General features: G+C 35.3%; 1 protein-coding gene across 3 annotated transcripts in view; it reads left to right on the top strand.

Annotated features, from left to right (window-relative positions):
- Positions 1-20,553, top strand: part of IFT74 (intraflagellar transport 74) — a 174,147-nt gene that overhangs the window by 31,803 nt on the left and 121,791 nt on the right. For all 3 annotated transcript variants that reach the window (XM_074200242.1, XM_074200241.1, XM_074200240.1), the window contains exons 2-5: positions 4,275-4,413; positions 14,515-14,650; positions 18,455-18,503; positions 20,446-20,544. In XM_074200242.1, coding sequence (XP_074056343.1) covers positions 4,294-4,413; positions 14,515-14,650; positions 18,455-18,503; positions 20,446-20,544 — 404 coding nt within the window. In that variant the 5' untranslated portion in view covers positions 4,275-4,293. The remainder of the gene's footprint in view (positions 1-4,274; positions 4,414-14,514; positions 14,651-18,454; positions 18,504-20,445; positions 20,545-20,553) is intronic.

The raw sequence follows: 20,553 nt of genomic DNA, 5'->3' as shown, positions 1-20,553 counted from the left end.
GGATTTTTAGCATGGTTTTGTGCTTTTTTCCATGATCATGTGGATTTGGATATTTGAGTTTTTAATAGAATTTTTGTTGATTAGTCTTCTAATTTTGAACCATTCTTGTTTCCCTGGCATAAATCTTACTTGGCCATAATGAATGATTTCTTGGATATATTGCTATTATCTGTTTCATAGAAATTTGTTTTAAAATTTTGAGTCAATATTCACTAATGATATTGACCTATAGTTTTCCTTCTGTTTTATATTTCCCTAATTTAGATATTAGGATTATGTATGTTTGATGAAAGGATGCATGTAGGATACTTTCTCAATTTCTCAAGAACTGGTACTGATTATATGCTTTAAAAGTTTGATAAAAAAAAATCTGTGAATCCATCAGGCCAGGAGTTGTTTAATTTGGTAGTGCCATTATGTGGTATCTAGTTCTTTCCGAAATTGGGCTATTTAAAATTTCTATTTGATATTCTGATAGTTTGGAAGTTATTCCTCTATTTCTTTAATGATTTCCATTTTCTTAGCATATAATAATATGTTCTGATTTTCATAGATTTGACTCAGTTCCACAGGCATAGACATTTCAAAAATGAAATCTTTTATCAGAGAAAACTTGCTGTAAATTTTTTTTATATTCATTGTTATCTTTTAGCAAAATGAAGTTTTCTTGTTCAAAATTTAGATTCTTTTTCAGCAATCACACCTCATATTTTTCTTTGAGGCTGTGCTGCTGTTTTTACATTGTTGTCTTCATAATTTGTCATAGTCTTTGTTGCCACCCCAAGTTACTTTTTTTGTCTTATTTTTTTCTCGTTTGCTCATTTTCCTTGCCCGTTTCTTTATATGGAACCTTATGTTAAAGTTCTTCTTTAGGATGTAGCACTGTGCCAAGCTTCAGGCTTTTTCATGTGTTGTTTTTAGAGCTAGTTCTGGGGGTTTGCAAGTTTTTTTGTACTTCCACAGTGGTTTACTAGGAGAAGTGTGGTCACTGTTCTCTTGGTCTCTGGTCTTTACCTACAAAGGTCTCTGCTTCCTCTCCTGAGGACTCAACTGCCTTAGATCAGATGATGCAGTGTTGCACTGGCCTTGGAATCAGGAAGATGAGAGTTCAAATCCAGCCTCAGACTGGACACTCACCAGCTGTGTGGACTTTGGGCAAGTCACTTAATCCTGATTGCCTGGCATCCAAGGACATCTTCAGTTGTTCTGATTCATATCTGGCCACTAGATACATATGGCTCTGGAAGAGAAATTGAGACTGGTGACCTAGTACAGCACCCCCTCACTTAAATCCAATTCATGTGCTTGTCATAGCATCACCTCCCTGATGTCGTGGTCTTCTTCAAGAATAAAGGACAAAAAAAAAAGAATAAAGGACACATCATCATCATCATCATGTTCTGATTATTCTTTCTATTCTGATTTCGTTGTGTTTTCTCCTTATTTATTAAAAGTTTATTACTGATATAGGTTTGTTGTCCATGGTTCCTTTCACCCTTGTAGTTTTCTTTTCAAACTCCTTTCCCTCAGTTTTATGTTGTATATGCCTTTGTTTTTTAAATATATTTCTTGTTAGCAACATCTTGTACAATCTTGTTATCCTATTATATCTGTTAATCTTTTTTTTCTTTTTGAATTTAGTTCATTTACTTTTAAAGTTGTGAGAGTCTACTATTTTATCAAGTTAGAATGTTTCCCTTCTATTACAAAATAGTATTATATTGTGTTTTTATTTTTTAAGTTTTAGTTTAATCTTTCTTTTTAAAAAATTCCCATTGGTTTAATCTTTTTTTAAAGGTAGCACTATTCCCTTTGCTTCTCTTCTTATCCCCACTCACTCCTCTCATTTATCACTCCTCTCCTTTAGGGGTTTTGCATACATTATTTTTAATTCCTTGCTTTTATCTAATCATATAATTCTTCTTCCCCCTTTTCCCTCTCAGTTAGTCAAGTTTTTTTCCCTTACCTTCAACTAATCTTGTTTATTATTTTCATGAATTTCATTTTTTATTACCCCTTCCTCAGGACTATTTTATTTGCGTTCATGTGTATACATATATATGTATACACACACACACACACGCACATATATAGAAAATTGTGTTCATATAGTTCTTGGATTTGCCTTGGCAAGTTGCCTCCCAAATATTTAATATTTTCTATGGTCATTTTAAATCAACTTTCTCTTGCTTTCTTGGGCTTTGTTGTTCATATAAAGAAATGCTGATAATTTATGGGTTTATTTTATATCCTGTAACTTTGCTAAAATTGTTTCAAATAGTTTTTAAGTTGATTGTCTAGGATTCTCGAAATATATCATGTGCAAAAAAGTGATAGTTTTGTTTCCTCATTGTGAATTCTAATTCCTTCAATTTCTTTTCTCTTATTGCTAAAGCACTAACATTTTCAATACAATATTGAATAATAGTGGTGATGATAGCATCATTGTTTAGCCCCAGACTCAGGAATGTTTCTAACTTTTCCCCATCTAATGCTTGCTGATGATTGGGGGACTGCTCCTTTCTAGGAGTGTTCTAGTGTTTTTAATAGAAATGTGCCTTACATTTTGTCAAAAACCTTTTTTTTCCACATCTACTGAGATAATCATATACTTTCTGTTAGTTTTATGATTGTTATAGTCAATTATACAATAGTTTTCCAAATATTGTAAATCCTACCTGGTCATAGTATATTTTCTTGGTAGTGAATTACAGTAATCTTTTTGCTAATATTTTATTTAAAATTTTAAAGATACATTAAAATATTTAAAATATTCACTAAAATTGGTCTGTAATTTTCTTTGTTTTGGATCTTTTTTAAAAAAAGGTTTAGGTGTCTATCATATTTGTGTCACAAAATGAATTTGACACAACTCCTTCCTGTGTTTTTTCAAAAAGTTTATATAGAATTGGAATTAAATGTTTTTTAAGTGATTTGTAGATTTCGCTTGTAAATTCATCTGCGCCCAGAGATTTTTCTTTAGGGAGTTCATTGATGGTTTATTTGATTTCCTTTTCTATTCATTCATTCATTTATTTCTTTATTTTTGTTTTTTTAATATATTGTGCTCCATTTACCTTTACTCCTTGTGTATCATTCTGTTTCAAGTGTGCCTCTTATAAACTGCGTATTGTAGGGATTCTGATTTTTAATCCATTGTGCTATCCGCTTCCATATTATGTGAGGCATCATCCCTTTCACAATCACAGTTATGATTACTGTGCATTTTCCTCCATCCTATATTTTCCCCTGTTTATACTTTTCTCTCCCTCCTCATCAGTGGTTTACTTTTGACCACCACCTCCTTCAATCTCCCCTCCCTTCTAATCAGTTTCCTCTTTTCTTTCCTTCTTTCCCTTCCTTCTATTCTCCCTTTTGTTAGCCTTCTGCCTTTCCCTTTTCATCCCCTTTCTTTCCCCTTTCCCACTTTCCTATAGGCTAAGATACATTTCTTTTCCCAACTGATTGTGTATGTTATTCCTTCTTTGAGTACGGTTCTAATAATGCTTACCCCCTCCCTTCTTTCCCTCTGCCTCTTCATGTGATCCAAATTGCCCTTTTCTGCTTCTCCCTTTTCTCTTCTCCCAATACAATCCTTTCCCCCCATTTTTTAAAGTTTTTTTTCAAGGCAAATGGGGTTAAGTGGCTTGTCCAAGGCCACACAGCTAGGTAATTATTAAGTATCTGAGGCTGGATTTGAACTCAGGTACTCCTGACTCCAGGATTAGTGCTCTATCCACTGCCATCAAAGTCATCTTATACCCACATCTTCTTTCTATGTATATTCCTTCCAATTGCCATAATAGATATACAGTTAAAAGTATTATCTTCTCTTTATAGTTATGTAATCAGAGTTTAATCTTATTGAATAAAAAAAAGTTCATCTTTGAATATATGTTTGAAGCATTGGTGAGATATCTAAAAACATCGACATGACAGTACAGATTTGAAATTAGATTTAAATTTGACAGTTCTAGCGGTTTAGATTTGAGTCAGTATAGAAGGTATCAGATGAAACTAGGATAATGATTGATAGACTTAAAGAGTTTTGAGAAAAAACAGGACTGAGGACAGACTTAAGGAAATCTCTTCCGAAGGATTGAGAAGACAAAGAGTAACTAACAAGAGAAAGAACAGTCAGAAAAGTTTCTTACTAAGATAGTAGTAATGTCTTAGAAGCCAGAGGGTTAGAGTTTCAAAAAGCATGTGACAAGTTTTGCCAGATGTTATAGAAATATCTCAGAAAATTGAGTTATATTTTCTTTTCTATTCAGTAACTAAAGTGAACAAGAGATGGCAAGTAATCACAAACCCCCTTCTGCTCGCCCTATTTCACGAGGAGGAATTGGGCTGACAGGAAGACCTCCTTCAGGAATACGGCCTCCATCAGCAAGCATTCGAGTGGCAACTGGAGTAAGCTTTTGAAAAAGTGATATACTTAAGATCATACTTGATTATTGTTTTTAGTTTATTCACTGTGGAGGCAAAGGGATAAAAGGGCCAGACTTGAAGTCAGTAAGACTCAAATTCAAAAATCTGTCTTAAATACTTGCATTGTGACCTTGAATAAGTCATTTTTCCATTCTTCAGTTTCCTTATCTATAAAATGGGGGCTAATAATACTGCCTAAGATTCAATGGAAAGTACTTTTGTAATCCTTAAAGCACTATAGCATGGTTAAAGATATCTAGATAGTGCAGTGGATAGAGCACTGGTCTTGAAATCAGGAGGATGGGAGTTTGAATCCAACCTCAGACACTTGACACTTACTAACTGTGTGACCTTGGGCAAGTCACTTAACCTTGATTGTCTCATATCCAGGTTCATCTCCAGTCATCCTGATTCATATCTGGCCACTGAACCCAGATGGGCACAGCACCCCCTCACTCAAATCTAATTCAAGTACTTGTCATGACATCATCTCCCTGTTATCATGGTCTTCTTTGAAAAGGAAGGACAAACATTATTTAATATAGCATGGTTAGCTGTTATCATCATCATCATTATTTTTCCTATTAATACGTTTAGAGTCAAAATGGAGTTTTGTAATGTACTATTTCTTCAAGCTTTTGTTTTATTCTGGAGATACTCTTCTGTTACATGTTTGTTTAAAGAAAAAACTAAAGAATTTTACTATTACACATCAGATGAAACTTCTTTTAAATTGTTAAATAGTTCAAGTAAAAACATGTGTGATGTCTTTGTAAAGATCCATGTCACGATATTAACTAAACAAAAAATAATTGGGGGAGAAAGGTCCATGCCTTCCTTGCTCTAACATTTGGGGTATTTTGAGGAAGGCAGTATAAATGAAAACTAAGGAAAATAGCAAATGTTAAGTCAACAGGATAGAGAGCTGATCTAGAATAGTTTTCACCCACTCAGAAAAACAAAAGGGAATTAAAGCTGACCACCCCCTCTAAAAAAATTCATAAATACGAAAATTTCCTAAAATGTCACCACCACTTAATACTATCTATCATGTGTATATACCATTTAAGCAGTAGGAAGTAAGATATTTTTCTTCTTTTTTCCCCAGTATACATTGTCCTATTCTTCAGAATTGGAAGGGGAAATCAGGCATAATAATACTGACATTTTTTAACCAAAATTGATCATTTATTTGCTTTAGTAACATCCCCATTTTGCAATTTGGGTTTTCAGACATAAGTGCTACCCACAGGTTGTAGAGGATAACTTTATGGTTTTATTACTCCTGCTCCTGAACTCCTGCTTAAACCCTTGCAATTAAAAGTTAGGCAGGAGACTCGGTAAACTATTATCAAAAGTATACCCAAATGGAATAGCAAGAACAATAAGTACAAGGCATTTGCTTCTGTAACCCCAGGACACTTTCCCAAATACATAATATATCTAAGAGGACTACAGTGGTAGTGAGGCACACACACAGGCAGGTTACACATATGACCAACACAAGTCATAGTTCTGAATGGTATCTCTTCACTCTCCAGTGCCCCTATAGGTAGCTCATGATGTGGAAAGATGTCTCTACCATATGAATAGTTCAGTTTCCTTGATGTATCTATAATTTTTTCCACTTCAGTTTTAATCTTTTAGTTACAAAACTCAAGTTGAATACTGTTGTCTTCCAAGGCTTGCCAATTCCCAGGCAAAAAGATAGGAGGGGAGGTTTAATCTTCACATTGGAAGATTTGGTTTGGTCCCCTAGTTAAGAACTCTCATCTTAACTTATGGTTATAGTGCAATATATTTCCCTAAGCTTTATTTTATCCACATAAAGCCATAACTAAAGAATAGTGATTTGACTAGCAGTCCCTAGACAACTCTAGGGTTCAGGATCTCCATATTGTTTGCTTTAACTCTAAGGTTCTATCGCTGATGTTTGTCCTTCATTCTCAGAGAAGACCATGATATCAGGGAGGTGATGCCATTACAAGCACATGAATTGAAGTGAAGCCTTGCTGTACTAAGTCACCAGCTTCACTTTCTTCTCCGGAGTCATCTGAATCCAGTTGCCAGATATGAAACAGGACAACTGGAGATGGCCCTGGATTCAAGGCAATCAGTTAAGTAACTTGTCTGAGGTCACACAGCTAGTAGGTATCTGAGACTGGATTCAAACTTCCAGTCCTTCTGACTTCAAGGCCAGTGCTCTATACACTGCTCAATAAACCTTTAAGTGGCATGTATCTACGGTTGCATTCGAACTCCTATCCTTCTGAGTCCAATGCCAGTTCTCCTTCCATTTTACTACCTCACTGTCCCTCTATTGCTATTTGGAAAATGAATGACAAGATTTCCAGGTGGTGACATGAAGCTAACCTGCTCCTGGAACCTTTCCCTACCAAAGATAAATGAAGCCTCTACTTTGACATTCAAGCCACAGATTCCCACCAAGAAAAAGAGAAGATTCAAAAATGTTGTACAAAATGAGAATAAATATTAAATTAAAAAAAAAAGTTTTTAACTATAGACATGGAGGATCTTAGTGAAGTTCTGTCTCTTTGTGGGGGGGGGGGGGTGAAGGCCAGAAGATGGGAGATCAGGGAAAGCCAGCAGGAGGCTTTTAGCCACAGGGCAATCCAGTTCCTGACAGCTTAATAATAACAGAGGTCCCAGCAGCTAGATAGTAAGCCAGCAGGGAGGATCCCAACCCCAAACAAAGTCTGAAAGCTCAGAGCATTAGGGTAAAAGACAGGACTGGATTGGGAACAATCCTCTTTCAAGTCAGAACCTGGACATAAAGGAGGAAACAAACCTCTGCAAAGGCAAGGCCTGGACTTCATAGGCAACATCTTGGCCAAGAAGGAGCCAGGGATAAGACCCAGCCCCAGCAAAATAAAAGCTTGGATCTATACTCCATAGACCCCAGGAGTAGAAACTACAACAACAAAAATGAACAAAAAAAGTTAAAAGAGTGCTCACTGTAGAAAAAATACTTTATGGTTAAAGATGACAGTAATGCCATGTCTGAAGAAGAAAGCAGTGAAAAAATTACTCATAGGAGAAGTCTCAAAACAGTCTATAAATTGAACTCAAATACAAAAGCTCATCAAAGAGATTTAAAAAGAATTTAAAAACCAAAGAAGAGAGGAAGAAGAAAAATGGAAAAAAGAAATGAAAGTCTTACAGGAAAATTGTGACATGTTGATCAAGGAAATCAACTCCATTAAAAGTAAAAATAACCAACTGGAAAAGGAAACACAGAAGATAATTGAAGAAAATAAAATCCTAAAAGTTTGAATTCTACAGTTAGAAAATAATGAATATACAAAACTACAAGATTTTATCCAACAAAAATAAAAAGGCTAAAAAAATTGAAGAAAATGTAAAGTACCTTCTAGGGAAAATGAATGACCTGGAAAACAGATTCAGGAGAGACAATCTATGAATCATTGGACTACTAGAAAACCTGGACTAACAGAAGAACCTGAAAAACATCATACAGGAAATTACCAAAACTACTAGAACAAGATAATATAACAATTGAAAAAATCCACAGAAACCTCCAGAAAGAGACTCCAAGGGCTATAATAGCCAAATTCTAGAACCCTCAAATAAAAGAGAGAATATTGCAAACAGCAAAAAAGGGAACAACTCAAATTCAAAGGGAACACAATCAGACTATCACAGGACCTATCAGCCTCAACATAAGGTTCAGAAAAAATGGAATAACATACTTTGGAGAACTAAGGACCTGGGATTACAACCCCAGAATGTACTACTTTGCAAAATTCAGCATATCCTGTCAGGGGAAAAAGATGGATGTCCTGACACAAAGACCAGAACTGAACAGAGAATTCAATCTCCAAATACACGACTGAAGAGTTATATTAAAAAAAATTAAATGAAAAAGGAATTGAAAAAACAAAATTATTTTAAACAAATATTGATCCCTAAAAGATATGTAATTCTAATTCTTTAGAACTTTACTTCTTTAAAGAAAATTAGAGGATAGAATATAATTGAAGAGAATTTGTAAAGTTCTCATTAAGACCTCTAGAGCCTCCCAGTACTTAGAGTTCTTCAAGATTCTTACAGTTAATTAGATCAGCATCTGGTGCTTCACTTAGCAAAGAGTTAAGTATCCTGGCTTGGGGCTGGGGGGGGGAGGTAAGGTGTGAAAGAACATAGGCCTGGAGGGAGGGGCACAAATAGTTCAAGAAATAATAAGGATTTGGGTGATACTTTGGCTCATGAAGAGGATTGTGTGTACTTGAAAGATAACTCACAAGGGGGTAAGGTAAAAAATTATTATAATTACAATTTGATGCAATTTGAGTCAGTGTTGCTAATCAAGCAATCAAATAAACAATGTGATGATATCTTGATAACAATAGAAGCTTATCAAGAAATCAACTAATCAAACTGTGATGATACCTTATTAATAATATTAAAGCACCAAGGGAAGAGGTACAAAGATTTATAATTTTAGAGGGAAAAAAGGGAGAATGTGAATGCTGAGTAAATTCTATTCAACAGATTTAGCCTAGTGAGGGAATAAGATACATCCCCATTTGGGTTTAAAAACCTAACTTAGGACTTCCGGCCAAGATGGCAGAGAGAAGACAGGCACAGTTCTAAAGTCTCCTGATCTTTCCCCATCTATCACATGAAACAAACCTCTTAAAAGAAATCTGACCCCCAAAACCCAGAAAGAAAAGCCAGAAGAAAGAATATCTACCTCAGGATTTGTCTCTGGCAGCAGCTTTTGCCGAATTTGGATGGTGAGTCTGGGCTCAGAGGGAAGATCAGCCCCGAACAGACAAATTAACAGCTGAATTGGAGCCGGGAGTCTGAGGGCCTGAGAGCCGGACCTGCTGGATCAGCGGTGGGGCTGGACAACAGGGGCTTGGGTGGGCTGGGAAGCAGAGGCTCTGGTGTTGGTGCTGTCCCCCTGGAGCATGGGAACAGGGCTAGGGGGAGAGTTCTGGTGCAGGAGAGCTGCGGACACCATCCTGGGCTCCTCTGGTCCCATTGCAGCTCAGACCTCCTCCCAAACAAACAAATGCAAACTACTTCTGCCTCAAGCCCAGGTGTGTGAGCTGAAGAACCAGCCCAGCTGAGGAATGACCTCAGGCCAGGGTAAAGCCCACCATTGATTGAAGGCAAAAGTATTCAATAGCTCCAAACCCTCCCTTCAAGCAAAGGGAGAAGGCCTCAGTCAAGGTCACAGACACTCCAGAGAAAGCAACCAACACCTCCTACTGGCTAGCCAGAGAAACTGCACTCAATGAGTAAAGCCTTTAGTGATCCCAAGCTCCTGTGAACCAGAACCCCCAACTCAAGGTCTTAGCAAAATGAAGAAGGGTCAGCAGAAAGGTAGATCCATAGAAAAATTCCTGGAAGGGAAAGACCCTAACTCAGAGAGCCTTGGAACCTCTGAGGAGAATACAATCTGGTCTCCAGCACAGAAAGATTTCCTTGAAGAAATAAGGAGCTTAAAAATTTGGAAGAGACAATTAATACCTTGCAACAAGAAAACAAAACCTTAGAAAGTACAATTGGACAAATACAAAAGGAGAATAAATCTCTCAGATCATCAATTGGACAAATACAAAATGAGAATAATTCTCTCAGATCCTCAAATGAGCAAATGCAAAAAAGAAATTAATTCTCTCAAAACCTCAATTGGTCAAATGGAAAGCTCTTTCAAAAGTAGAATTGACCAATTGGAAAATGAGTTGCAAAAGGTGAATGAAGAAAACTCCTCCCCCCAAAAAGAATGGAGTCTATGAGACAGCAAGAATCAGTTAGATAAAATCAAAAAATAGACAAAATAGAAGAAAATTTAAAATAGCTCATCAACAAAACCACTGACCTCGAGAATAGATCGAGGAGGGGCAACCTGAAAATTATAGGACTTCCTGAAAACACTGAAGAGAAAAAAAGCCTTCACTTAATATTACAGGATCTAGTGATGAAAAACTGCCCTGATATCATGGAAACGGAGGGCAAAGTAGTTATTGAAAGAGTACATCGATCCCCACCAGAAAAAGATCCTAAAATGAAAACAGCAAGGAATGTTGTGGCCAAACTCCAGAACTATCAGATAAAAGAGAAAATCCTGCAAGCAGCCAGAAAGAAACAATTTAAATATCAAAGAGCCACAGTAAGGATCATGCAGGACCTGGCTGCATCAACATTAAGGGATCGAAGTTGCCTGGAATGAGATATTTCGAAGAGCAAGGGAGCTTGGAATGCGGCCAAGAATCTACTTTCCTGCAAAGCTGAGCCTTCTCTTCCAGGGAAAAAGATGGACATTTAATGAAATGGAAGAATTCCAAAAATTTCTAATGAAAAGACCAGAGCTAAACAGAAAATTTGGACATCAAACAGGAGGTTCAAGAGACACATGAAAAGGTATTAAAAAAAAGGATGTTAAAAGGAAAAAACATGCAATCTAGTAAGTTGAAACTGGCTATATCCCAGCATGGGGTGGGGGGAAGAGACTCTCATAAATCCTGAGAAATGTAACTCTAAAAGAGAGAATATACCTAGCCAGAAATGATGGACATCCATGACCTATCCATGAGACTGCTATGTAATGGGATGTAACTGGCTTTAACCCCACTTGGAAGAAAGACTAATAACTCTCAGGAATTTTGACTCTATTCAATAGAATATACTGAACTAGAAGGGACAGACACTCAGAATTTTCTATGACTTAGATAGAATGATCTAAAAAAATACACTACCTCCCTAAAAAGGGGGACAGGAAAGAGATGGGAGGAGGGAGGGGATTGAATGGGACAAATCTCATTACACTAAGAGGTACAAAAAACCCATGTTAATAGAGGGGAAGAAGGGAGCTGGGGGAGAAACACCTGAATCTTCTTCTCATCAGACTTGGCTTAAAGTCAACCTGCACATACTCAGTTAACTTATAAAACATCTAACCTTTCAAGTATTAAAAGGGGAAAAGGGGAGGGGGGGATTGAGAAAGGGAAAGGGAGTGGAGGAAATAAAGGGAAATAACAAAAGGAAGGGAAGGGAAAAAGGGAAAGGGGAAAGAAAAGGGAGGGTGTGATATAGGAGGGCAAACACAGTGAAGGGGGTGGTATTCAGAAACAGAATACAGGGGAATATGGATAAAGGGGGGAAAGGGGGAAAAATACAAACAGAGGGAAGATAGCACAGAGGGCAATAAAGAATTAGTAATCATAACCTTGAATGTGAATGGGATGAACTCTCCCTTAAAACATAAGCAAATAGCAGAGTGTATTAAAAACCAGAATCCTACAATATGCTGTTTACAAGAAACTCATTTGAAGCAGAGCGATACTTATAGAATAAAGGCAAAAGGTTGGAACAAAATATATTTTGCTTCAGCTGAAGTAAAAAAAGCAGGGGTAGCAATCCTTACCTCAGACAAAGCAGCAGCAAAAATGGATAGCGTTAAAAGAGATAAGGAAGGAAACTTTATCCTCCTAAAAGGTACCATAGACAAGAAAGTCATTTCAGTATTGAATATATATGCACCCAGTGGGACAGCACCGAAATTCTTAGAGGAGAAGCTGAAAGAACTACAGGAATACATAGACAGCAAAACTCTACTAGTGGGAGACCTCAACCTCCTGCTATCAGATCTAGATAAATTGAATCATAAAGTAAACAAGAAAGAAGTTAAGGTGGTAAATAGATTGTTAGAAAAATTAGATATGGTAGACTTACGGAGGAAACTGAATGGGGATAAAAAGGAATATACCTTTTTCTCTGCAGTACATGGAACATATACAAAAATTGACCATGTACTAGGACATAAGACCTAATTATCAACTGCAAAAAGGCAGAAATAGTGAATATATCTTTCTCAGGTCACAATGCAATAAAAGTCATATGCATTACTGGGCCAAGGAGATATAGACCCAGAACAAATTGGAAACTGAATAACCTCATTTTAAAAAAATGAGTGGACCAAAAAATGAAAGAGTTAACCATTTTATTCTAGATAATGATAGTAATGAACAACATACCAAAACCTATGGGATTCATTCAAAGCAACTCGGGATATATTATAGCTCTAAATGCTTACATGAATAAATTGGAGAAAGAGGAAATCAATGGACTAAACATGCAACTAAAAAAATTACAGAAAGAACAAATCAAAAATCCCCAATTAAATATCAAATTAGAAATTCTAAAAATTAAAGGACAAATTAATAAAAGCAAAAGCAAAAAAAAAACTATTGAATTAATAAATAAAACCAAAAGTTGATATTATGAAAAAACCAATAAAATTGATAAACCTCTGGTCATTTTGATTAAAAAAAAGATAGAAAACCAAATTGCTAGTATTATAAATGAAAAAGGTGAGCTCACCACCAATGAGGAGGAAATTAAAGTAATAATTCGAAATTATTTTGCCCAACTCTATGCCAATAAATTTGATAATCTAAGTGAAATGGATGAATATTTACAAAAATATAAGTTACCCAGGTTAAATGAAGAAGAGATTAAATACCTAAACAACCCTGTCTCAGAAAAAGAAATTCAACAAGCCATTATTGAACTCCCTAAAAAAAAATCTCCAGGGCCTGATGAATTAACAAGTGAAGTCTACCAAACATTTAAGGAACAATTGGTTATAATCCTATATAAACTCTTTGGAAAAATAGGGAAAGATGGAACTCTGCCTAACTCTTTCTATGAAACCAATATGGTACTGTTACCTAAAGCAGGAAGAGTTAAAACAAAGAAAGAAATTTATAGACCTATTTCCCCAATTGCTAAATGATCAAAAGATATGAACAGACAGAAATTAAAGGTTTATATAATCACATGAAACAATGCTCCAAATCACTATTGATAATTGAAATGCAAATTAAAACAACAATGAGTTATCATCTCACTTATTAGATTAGTCCAGATGAGAAAAAGTGAAGATGATCAATGTTGGTGAGGTTGTGGGAGCATTGGGACATTAATAAATTGCTGGTGGTGTTGTGAATGGATCCAAACTTTATGTAGAGCAATATGAAATCGTGCCCAAAGAGCAATAAACCTGTTCATACCCTTGACTCAGCAATTCCAATTCTAAGACTACATCCAGAAGAAAGTGTAAAAAATGGGAAAAGTCCTACATGTTCTATAATATTTATAGCAACTCTTTTTTGTAGTAGCAAAGAATTGGAAATTGAGGAGATGCCCCAACAAGTTTTGGAACGTGAATGCTATGAAATATTTTTGTTCTATAAGAAACCATAAATGGTTGGACTCTACAGAAACATGGAATGACTTATGGGATCTGATGCTGAGCAAACGGAATAGAGTCAAGAGAACAATGTACACATCAACAACATTATGAGATGAACAACCTTGATGGACACAACTCTTATCAAGAATCCAGAGACATCTTGGACAACTGTATTAGACTGGTTATAGATTATATTATCCCCAACCAGAGGAAGAAAAACAAAACAAAACAGAGAAAAGAAAAACACCCCTACTGAATCTGATGAACACTTTATAAAACTTATGTCTAATGTGTCCCTTTCCCTTTATCCTATGCCTCATGCCAAAAGTTACTAATATGTAAATATGTTTAACAAAATATGTCTGTAAAATGCTAACCTGACTGTTCCTTACTGAGGGAGCAGGGTGGGAAGGAATGGTGGAAGGAAATTTTGTAACTTCAGAAATATGTATGTACAAATTGATGAAAATAATTAAATTAAAAAAAGAATGAATGACAATGAATAATGCAAGTAGAGAAATAATCCTGCCCTTGGAACAAATTCATTGTTTCTTGGACAATTCATTTTTATATGGAAATGAACTATTTTATAAGTTAATAAAATGATTCAATTGCCCTTGAAAGGTGTGATTTTACTCATATTGTTTCTGTGTTTTCCCCCCTAATTACAAATTTGCCACTATCTGAAAGGGGCACACTTGCACGTTTACATAACAGTGCTGTGATAGACTGTTATGTCAAACATACCATTGAAATACCTGAATTAAAAAACAACTTCCTTTTAATTTCATGCATCAGTGGAAGTATATTATTAAAAAGTTCTTGGTTTTTTTTAGATGCCACCTGGTACATCAAGACCTGCCTCTCGAAGTGGTACCATGGGGCCTGGAGGAGTACTGGCTTCCCAAATAAAAGTTGCAGATCGTCCTGTAACACAGCAGGGTTTAAGTGGAATGAAGACTGGAATGAAAGGTATCTTTTAGAATGAATGAATAAATGAGATATTTCAAAACCTCATTAATAAATCAAAATGACATTGTGAAGAAGAAAGGAAGGTCAATGCATCTTGGATATAGAAACACTTTTTCTCTTTTCATTCCTTCTGTCTTTCATTCAGTACTGGTTTCCTCTTGATGACACAGCCTTCCTTTACAGCACTTTTTACTTTCACTCATATCCAATTGAACTTGATGAAGGAAGTTGCAATACTCTTTGTTCCCCATTGCCACTCCTAGGTTTTTCATTTGCTAATAGCACTCTGTAATCTCTTTTACTTTGAGGTTCATTCAACCCATATTTATTATTCAAACATGATTCTGGTAGTTGGTGTTGACCTTCTAGGATAGTTTTTCCTTCTTCACTGGTTCAGTGCCTTTTTCACAATCTCCTCCCCAATTCCTGCCTTTTACTACAGGATTTTAATATACATATTGATATTCACTAAAACAATTTAATCTGCCAGTTCTTCAACTTACTCATTTCCTCCTTCCTCCACCCAGCCTACCAGTGATCTTTCATTTACTGAATGGTATTCTTCTTGACTTCTCTACAACTATTGGCTCTAAATTACACTCTTATCCATGATGCTCTCTTCTCTCAAGGATTTGGTGGTATTGCTCGTATCTATCTAAACTCTACTTGATACTCTCCTTTACCTACTTTTTGTCTAGTTGACTGCAACTGAACCATGACGATCCCCAAGACTCTACCCTTTTCTTGCCTCCAGCTGTACTATTTCATTCGATGATCTCATCACCTTCCATGCTTTAAATTATCATCTGCCTTCTATTAATTCTCAAATCAACTTATCCAAATAAACCCAAATTCTCTACTGACTGCTAGTGTTCCATCTCCAGCTATCTATAGAACATCTCAAACTAGACATCTTAAATTCAACATGTCCAAAATTGAACTCATTATCTTTTCCCCCAAATCTTCTTCAATTCCTAACTCCCATATTACTGTTATTAGTATATCTCCTTAGTCACTGAAGTTCACCACCTAGTTGACATCTTCAACATCTCACTCTTCTTACCTTCCATTTCCAGTTGGTTGCCAGGTTCCATTTTTATTTTTGTAATATCTCTTGTTTAAACCCTTTTCTATCCTCTGACACTGTATCAACCCCATTCCAGTCCATACTTCTGCCCAGTTATCAAATTTATCTCCTTAAATCTCAGGTCCAGGCATGTCCACCCCTAATGTGGTTTTCTATTACTAATACTCCAGAGTCAAATGTAAAATCCCTTGTTTAAATTTAAAGCCCTTCATATCCTGGCCTCTTCCTATCTTTTCAGCCTTCTTACCTCTTGGCTTTCCTCCATGTACTTTGTAGTCCATTGACATTGGCCTCCTGGTTATTTCTTATGGAAGAAATTCTATCTCCCCACTCTATGCATTTTTAATGTCTGGTTTCTATATCAGAAATGCTCTTCTTCCTCACCTCAAGTCTCATTTGCCTTTCCTCAGACTTTACCTTCATTTTAACTTGTATACTTAGTATTTATACTATAATTGGCATGGCTGTCACCTCCATTAGATGTGTACTTCTTGAGAGAGAAATTTTTTTCTTTCTTTATATTCCTAGTACTTAGCACAGTACCTCTCACTTTTAGTCTATTTATTGACTTGACTTGATTGATAGAAGAAGCTGGGTGACACAGAGGATAAAATTCTAGATATTCAGAAAGAGTGTTCAACTTCAGCTTCAGATCCTTACTAGGTCTATGACCCTGTACAAGTTACTTAATCTCTTTGACAATATATAAAAAGGAGAAAGGGAAATGGAGGTGCCTCTGTTGGAAATGATGGCTAAATAAAGATGGTCTGGACCTTTTCCTAAAATGAATGCTTTAGGACAAATGCATCAGTGAGAGAAAAGACAATAAGTACTGGTCGACTAGAACAAGAGAAACCAATTGAGACATTATTACAATAGTACATTTAGGAAGTGATGAGGGCCTAAATTAGGGTACTGATCATTTTAATAGGAGATAAATGCAAGAGATGTTATAGATAGGTAGATAGATAGATAGATAGATAGATAGATAGATAGATAGATAGATAGATAGATAGATTGATTCACTACATGGTTTGGAAATCACTTTGATATTGGGGATGGGGAGCAGAGTAAGTGATAAATCAAGTATGACTTCTGGGTGATAGGAAGAATGATGGTGCCTTTGAAAGAAATAAGGAAGTAAGAAGGGAAGGATGAATTTCTGGGAAAAGATAGTCCCAATTTGGGCATGTTGAGTTTTAAGATTCTGTGAAGTACCCAGGTGGAAATGTCCAGAAAGCAATTTGAGATGCAGAAATGTAACTCAGGAAAGAATTGGGGACTACATATATAGTCTTGGACAGATATGTTATCTGAATTCATGAGAATAATATGACTACCAATAAAGAAATGAGAGGGACCAGATAGAGAAAATATGAGATATATCTTCTGAGTAATTGTCTTGATTTTAACAGCAACTTTAAATATTTTTTCAGGAGGGTAGAAAAAGAAGAATAATTCTATTTTGAAAGTCTCCTAATTTGTTCGAGATGTTATATAAGGGGACAGCTCGGTGGTGCAGTGGATAGAGCATCAACCCTGAAGTCAGGATGGCCTGAGTTCAAATCCAACCTTAGATACTTAATAATTATCTAGCTGTGTGACCTTGGGCAAGTCATTTAACCCCAAAGTATTGCAAAAATTTTTTAAATGATGTTTACATAGTAAAATAAGAAAATGAGGTAATTTCCCAAAGCAATGTGCTTTGGTCCACCCCCATTGTTCCCTGTTTCTGCTAAATTCTCACCTTTTCTTCAAAACATGGTTGTTATAATCAGATAGGTTTCAGTTTTAATTTTGGTCATTTTTTTCCATTTACTTGTGGTAACCATCACAATAGATTGTTTTCGTTGCATTAATTCATAGAAATATCCCCATGCCTCTTTCATAGTAATCATTTTAATGGCAATTGTATGCCATTATATACATGTACTTTCCTATGACATGAGATAGGAAGCCAATCAGATGCATTTAAGTGAAATTTTACCTCTGCCCCCTACATAAAACTCATCCATGGGCTTTGCTTGCATAATTGAATGCCCTAAAAGTAATGTAACCCTTCTGTGGAATTTATATAGATATCAACAAATAACTATGATTGTATCCTTCCCTTTATTCCTGTCTTCCTACTCCCTGAGGTCTCCTTAAGTCTAGCTTTAGCTATATTATTTACTAGCCTGATTGATTCTATTATGAGACTTCCTTTATGCATCCAAACTACAGACTAGGTTTTATTTTTAGATATTTACTATAGCATAATATATAATGACATATAACCAAATCTGTTGTTGTCTTGTAATATAGAATACTGTAGACAGGGTGAGCATCTGAGAAAAGCACTAGATTTAGAATGAGGAAGCAAATGATTTTGAATCCTGTCTTGACCAACTAACTATATGACCTGTGGTCATATAGTCTCTCTGAGTCTGATAACCTTTTATCCTGTGTGGATTTGAGACTATGATAACTGTAGAACCTATTTGACAGTGATAATGTAATGACCAAAATAATATTTTGTATACAAAACTGTTCACAAATCTTCAAGAGCTATATGAATACCAGCTGTTATTGTTATCATTAAAATGGCAAACAGTATATTAATTGCCATTGAGATAAAAGAGGAAAATTTATTTTAATTTCAGATTGCTCATTTAAGTGACAATTTAAAATTTGGATTTCAGACAAAATGCTAACGTTCTTTTTATTTTTGTTGTTAGGTCCACAGAGGCAGATTTTGGATAAATCTTATTATCTTGGGCTACTTAGGTTTGTGTGCTAAATAATTTTTTAAAAACTATAACATTGATTATTATAAATTCTATTTTCATGTTGAATTATAAAAAATTACTAATTAATTCAGGTTCTGTTTATTTCTGAGTTTTTTCTTTGAATCATTCATTATTAGATTAAGTAGTCTGCAAAATATATGGGATTGCAAGGCTAATAGAATATTCCTAACTTTATAGAAAGGGTGCCCCCAAAATCTTGGTGTAGCCACTTCAAGCTTATTGCACAAAGACTTTATGGACAATTTGTGTTTATGTGTATTAGACTGTATATTGCTAGGGCAAGATGATTGGGGCTTTCCAAAATTTAGAGAGCAATGACAGTACTTTTCCTAGAGCTTAGGACCAAGTTAGCAAGAACTAATTGATTAAATTAAAAAATAGCCAGTTAATATACTTCTTCTCTGCTTCATCCAGACTGATTTGCCCTGCCATCCCACATCTTTGGTGGTAGCTTCATGATGTTCCAAGATTTTTTTTTTAAATCTTCCCTAACCCAACTGAATTGCCTCAGGAACCAGCAGAGTTATGTCAAACTGTTACCATTTTAGAGACTTCTAAAGGGGAAAAAATCTTTAATTTTAATAATTGGCAGCTAAGCACCACAATGGATAGAGCACCAGACTTGGAGTCAGGAAGACTTGAATTCAAATTTGGCACTCTGATAAATCATTTAACCCCATTGACTCAGTTTCCTCATCTTTAAAATTAGCTGGAGAAGGAAATGGCAAACCATTTCCATATTTTTTGGCAAGAGAATCCTAAAAGTGGTAACAAAAAGTTGAACACAACCAAATAATAACAAATTTTAATAATTTGATCATTGCTGTGATATATATATATGTAGATATATAATGTATATATTTATTTTTATATATTTGCTTTGTTATGGCAAATGACATGGTTTTCAGACAGCCTGTCAATTCATACATATTTATTGAACATCTAGTGCTTGCCTAATGCTAATCATTTATTTCTTATTCTCCATCTGCCTTTTTTGTCATTTCACCTACTCAATAGTGTAAACTCTACCTTCCTGATTTGTTTGTTCTCTTTATGGCACATTATCTTTACTTTTTTTCCTTTTCTTTTTAATTCCCTTTGTATCCAGTCTTTCTTTAGTTCTCTTTTTGCCACTTTTTCTCCTATCCCTCTCCTCCTTTCTATCTTTGGACCCCGTAAATCTCAAACAGATTAGCAATATGGATCATGATTAGCTTAAAGATATTCTCCTAAAAGCTAAGGTCAGTAAAGGCAGATAATGAAGTAGTGCTGGCATACTAAATTTCATGTAAAAGTCCTCATTGAATTCAGATGAGGGAAAATGCCTGTTTTTTTCTCCATGACCTTTTAATTGGCACCAGAAGGTAGTAGATATAATTACAAGGACTTCATTTTGTGTCTTAAGGTGGCAGAAGTTCAGGAAGTGGTAGACATAAGGATGTTTCACTCCCAACTCTATCTTCTCATATATACATATATATATGTGTGTGTGTGTGTGTATGTATGTATGTATGTATATGCATGTATACACACACATATATATGTATATATACATATATATATATATGTAGAGAGAGAGAGAGAGAGAGAGAGAGAGAGAGAGAGAGAGACAGACAATGAGACAATCTCCAATTGGACCTAGACTGCCTGTTTATAAATCTTGCTCCAGTTCTACTAATAATTGAAGCTACATGTCTAAATACTAATGTGATGGACATGTAAGACATATTACTTGATCCTTAATTTTTGCTTTAGTCAAGTTATAATCACTTAAGAGTTCATTTTTGTGTGTGGAGGTATTACAGAAATAATTGTAAACTTGTTAAGAATTGTATTTAAAGAGTTATTAACTCTAATGACTTGAAGTAGTTATTTCATATTTGAAATACCATTAAGGCTTTTCCATTTCTTTCCTGTAGAAGCAAAATAAGTGAACTCACAACTGAAATTAATAAGCTTCAAAAGGAAATAGAAATGTACAACCAAGAGAATTCAGTGTATTTATCATATGAAAAGAGGTGAGTCAT

This window comes from Macrotis lagotis, chromosome X, assembly GCF_037893015.1.
Source record: "Macrotis lagotis isolate mMagLag1 chromosome X, bilby.v1.9.chrom.fasta, whole genome shotgun sequence".
NCBI lineage: Eukaryota > Metazoa > Chordata > Mammalia > Peramelemorphia > Peramelidae > Macrotis > Macrotis lagotis.
The sequence above is the reverse complement of the archived record's forward strand: the minus strand, read 5'-3'. Positions and strand labels throughout refer to the sequence as shown.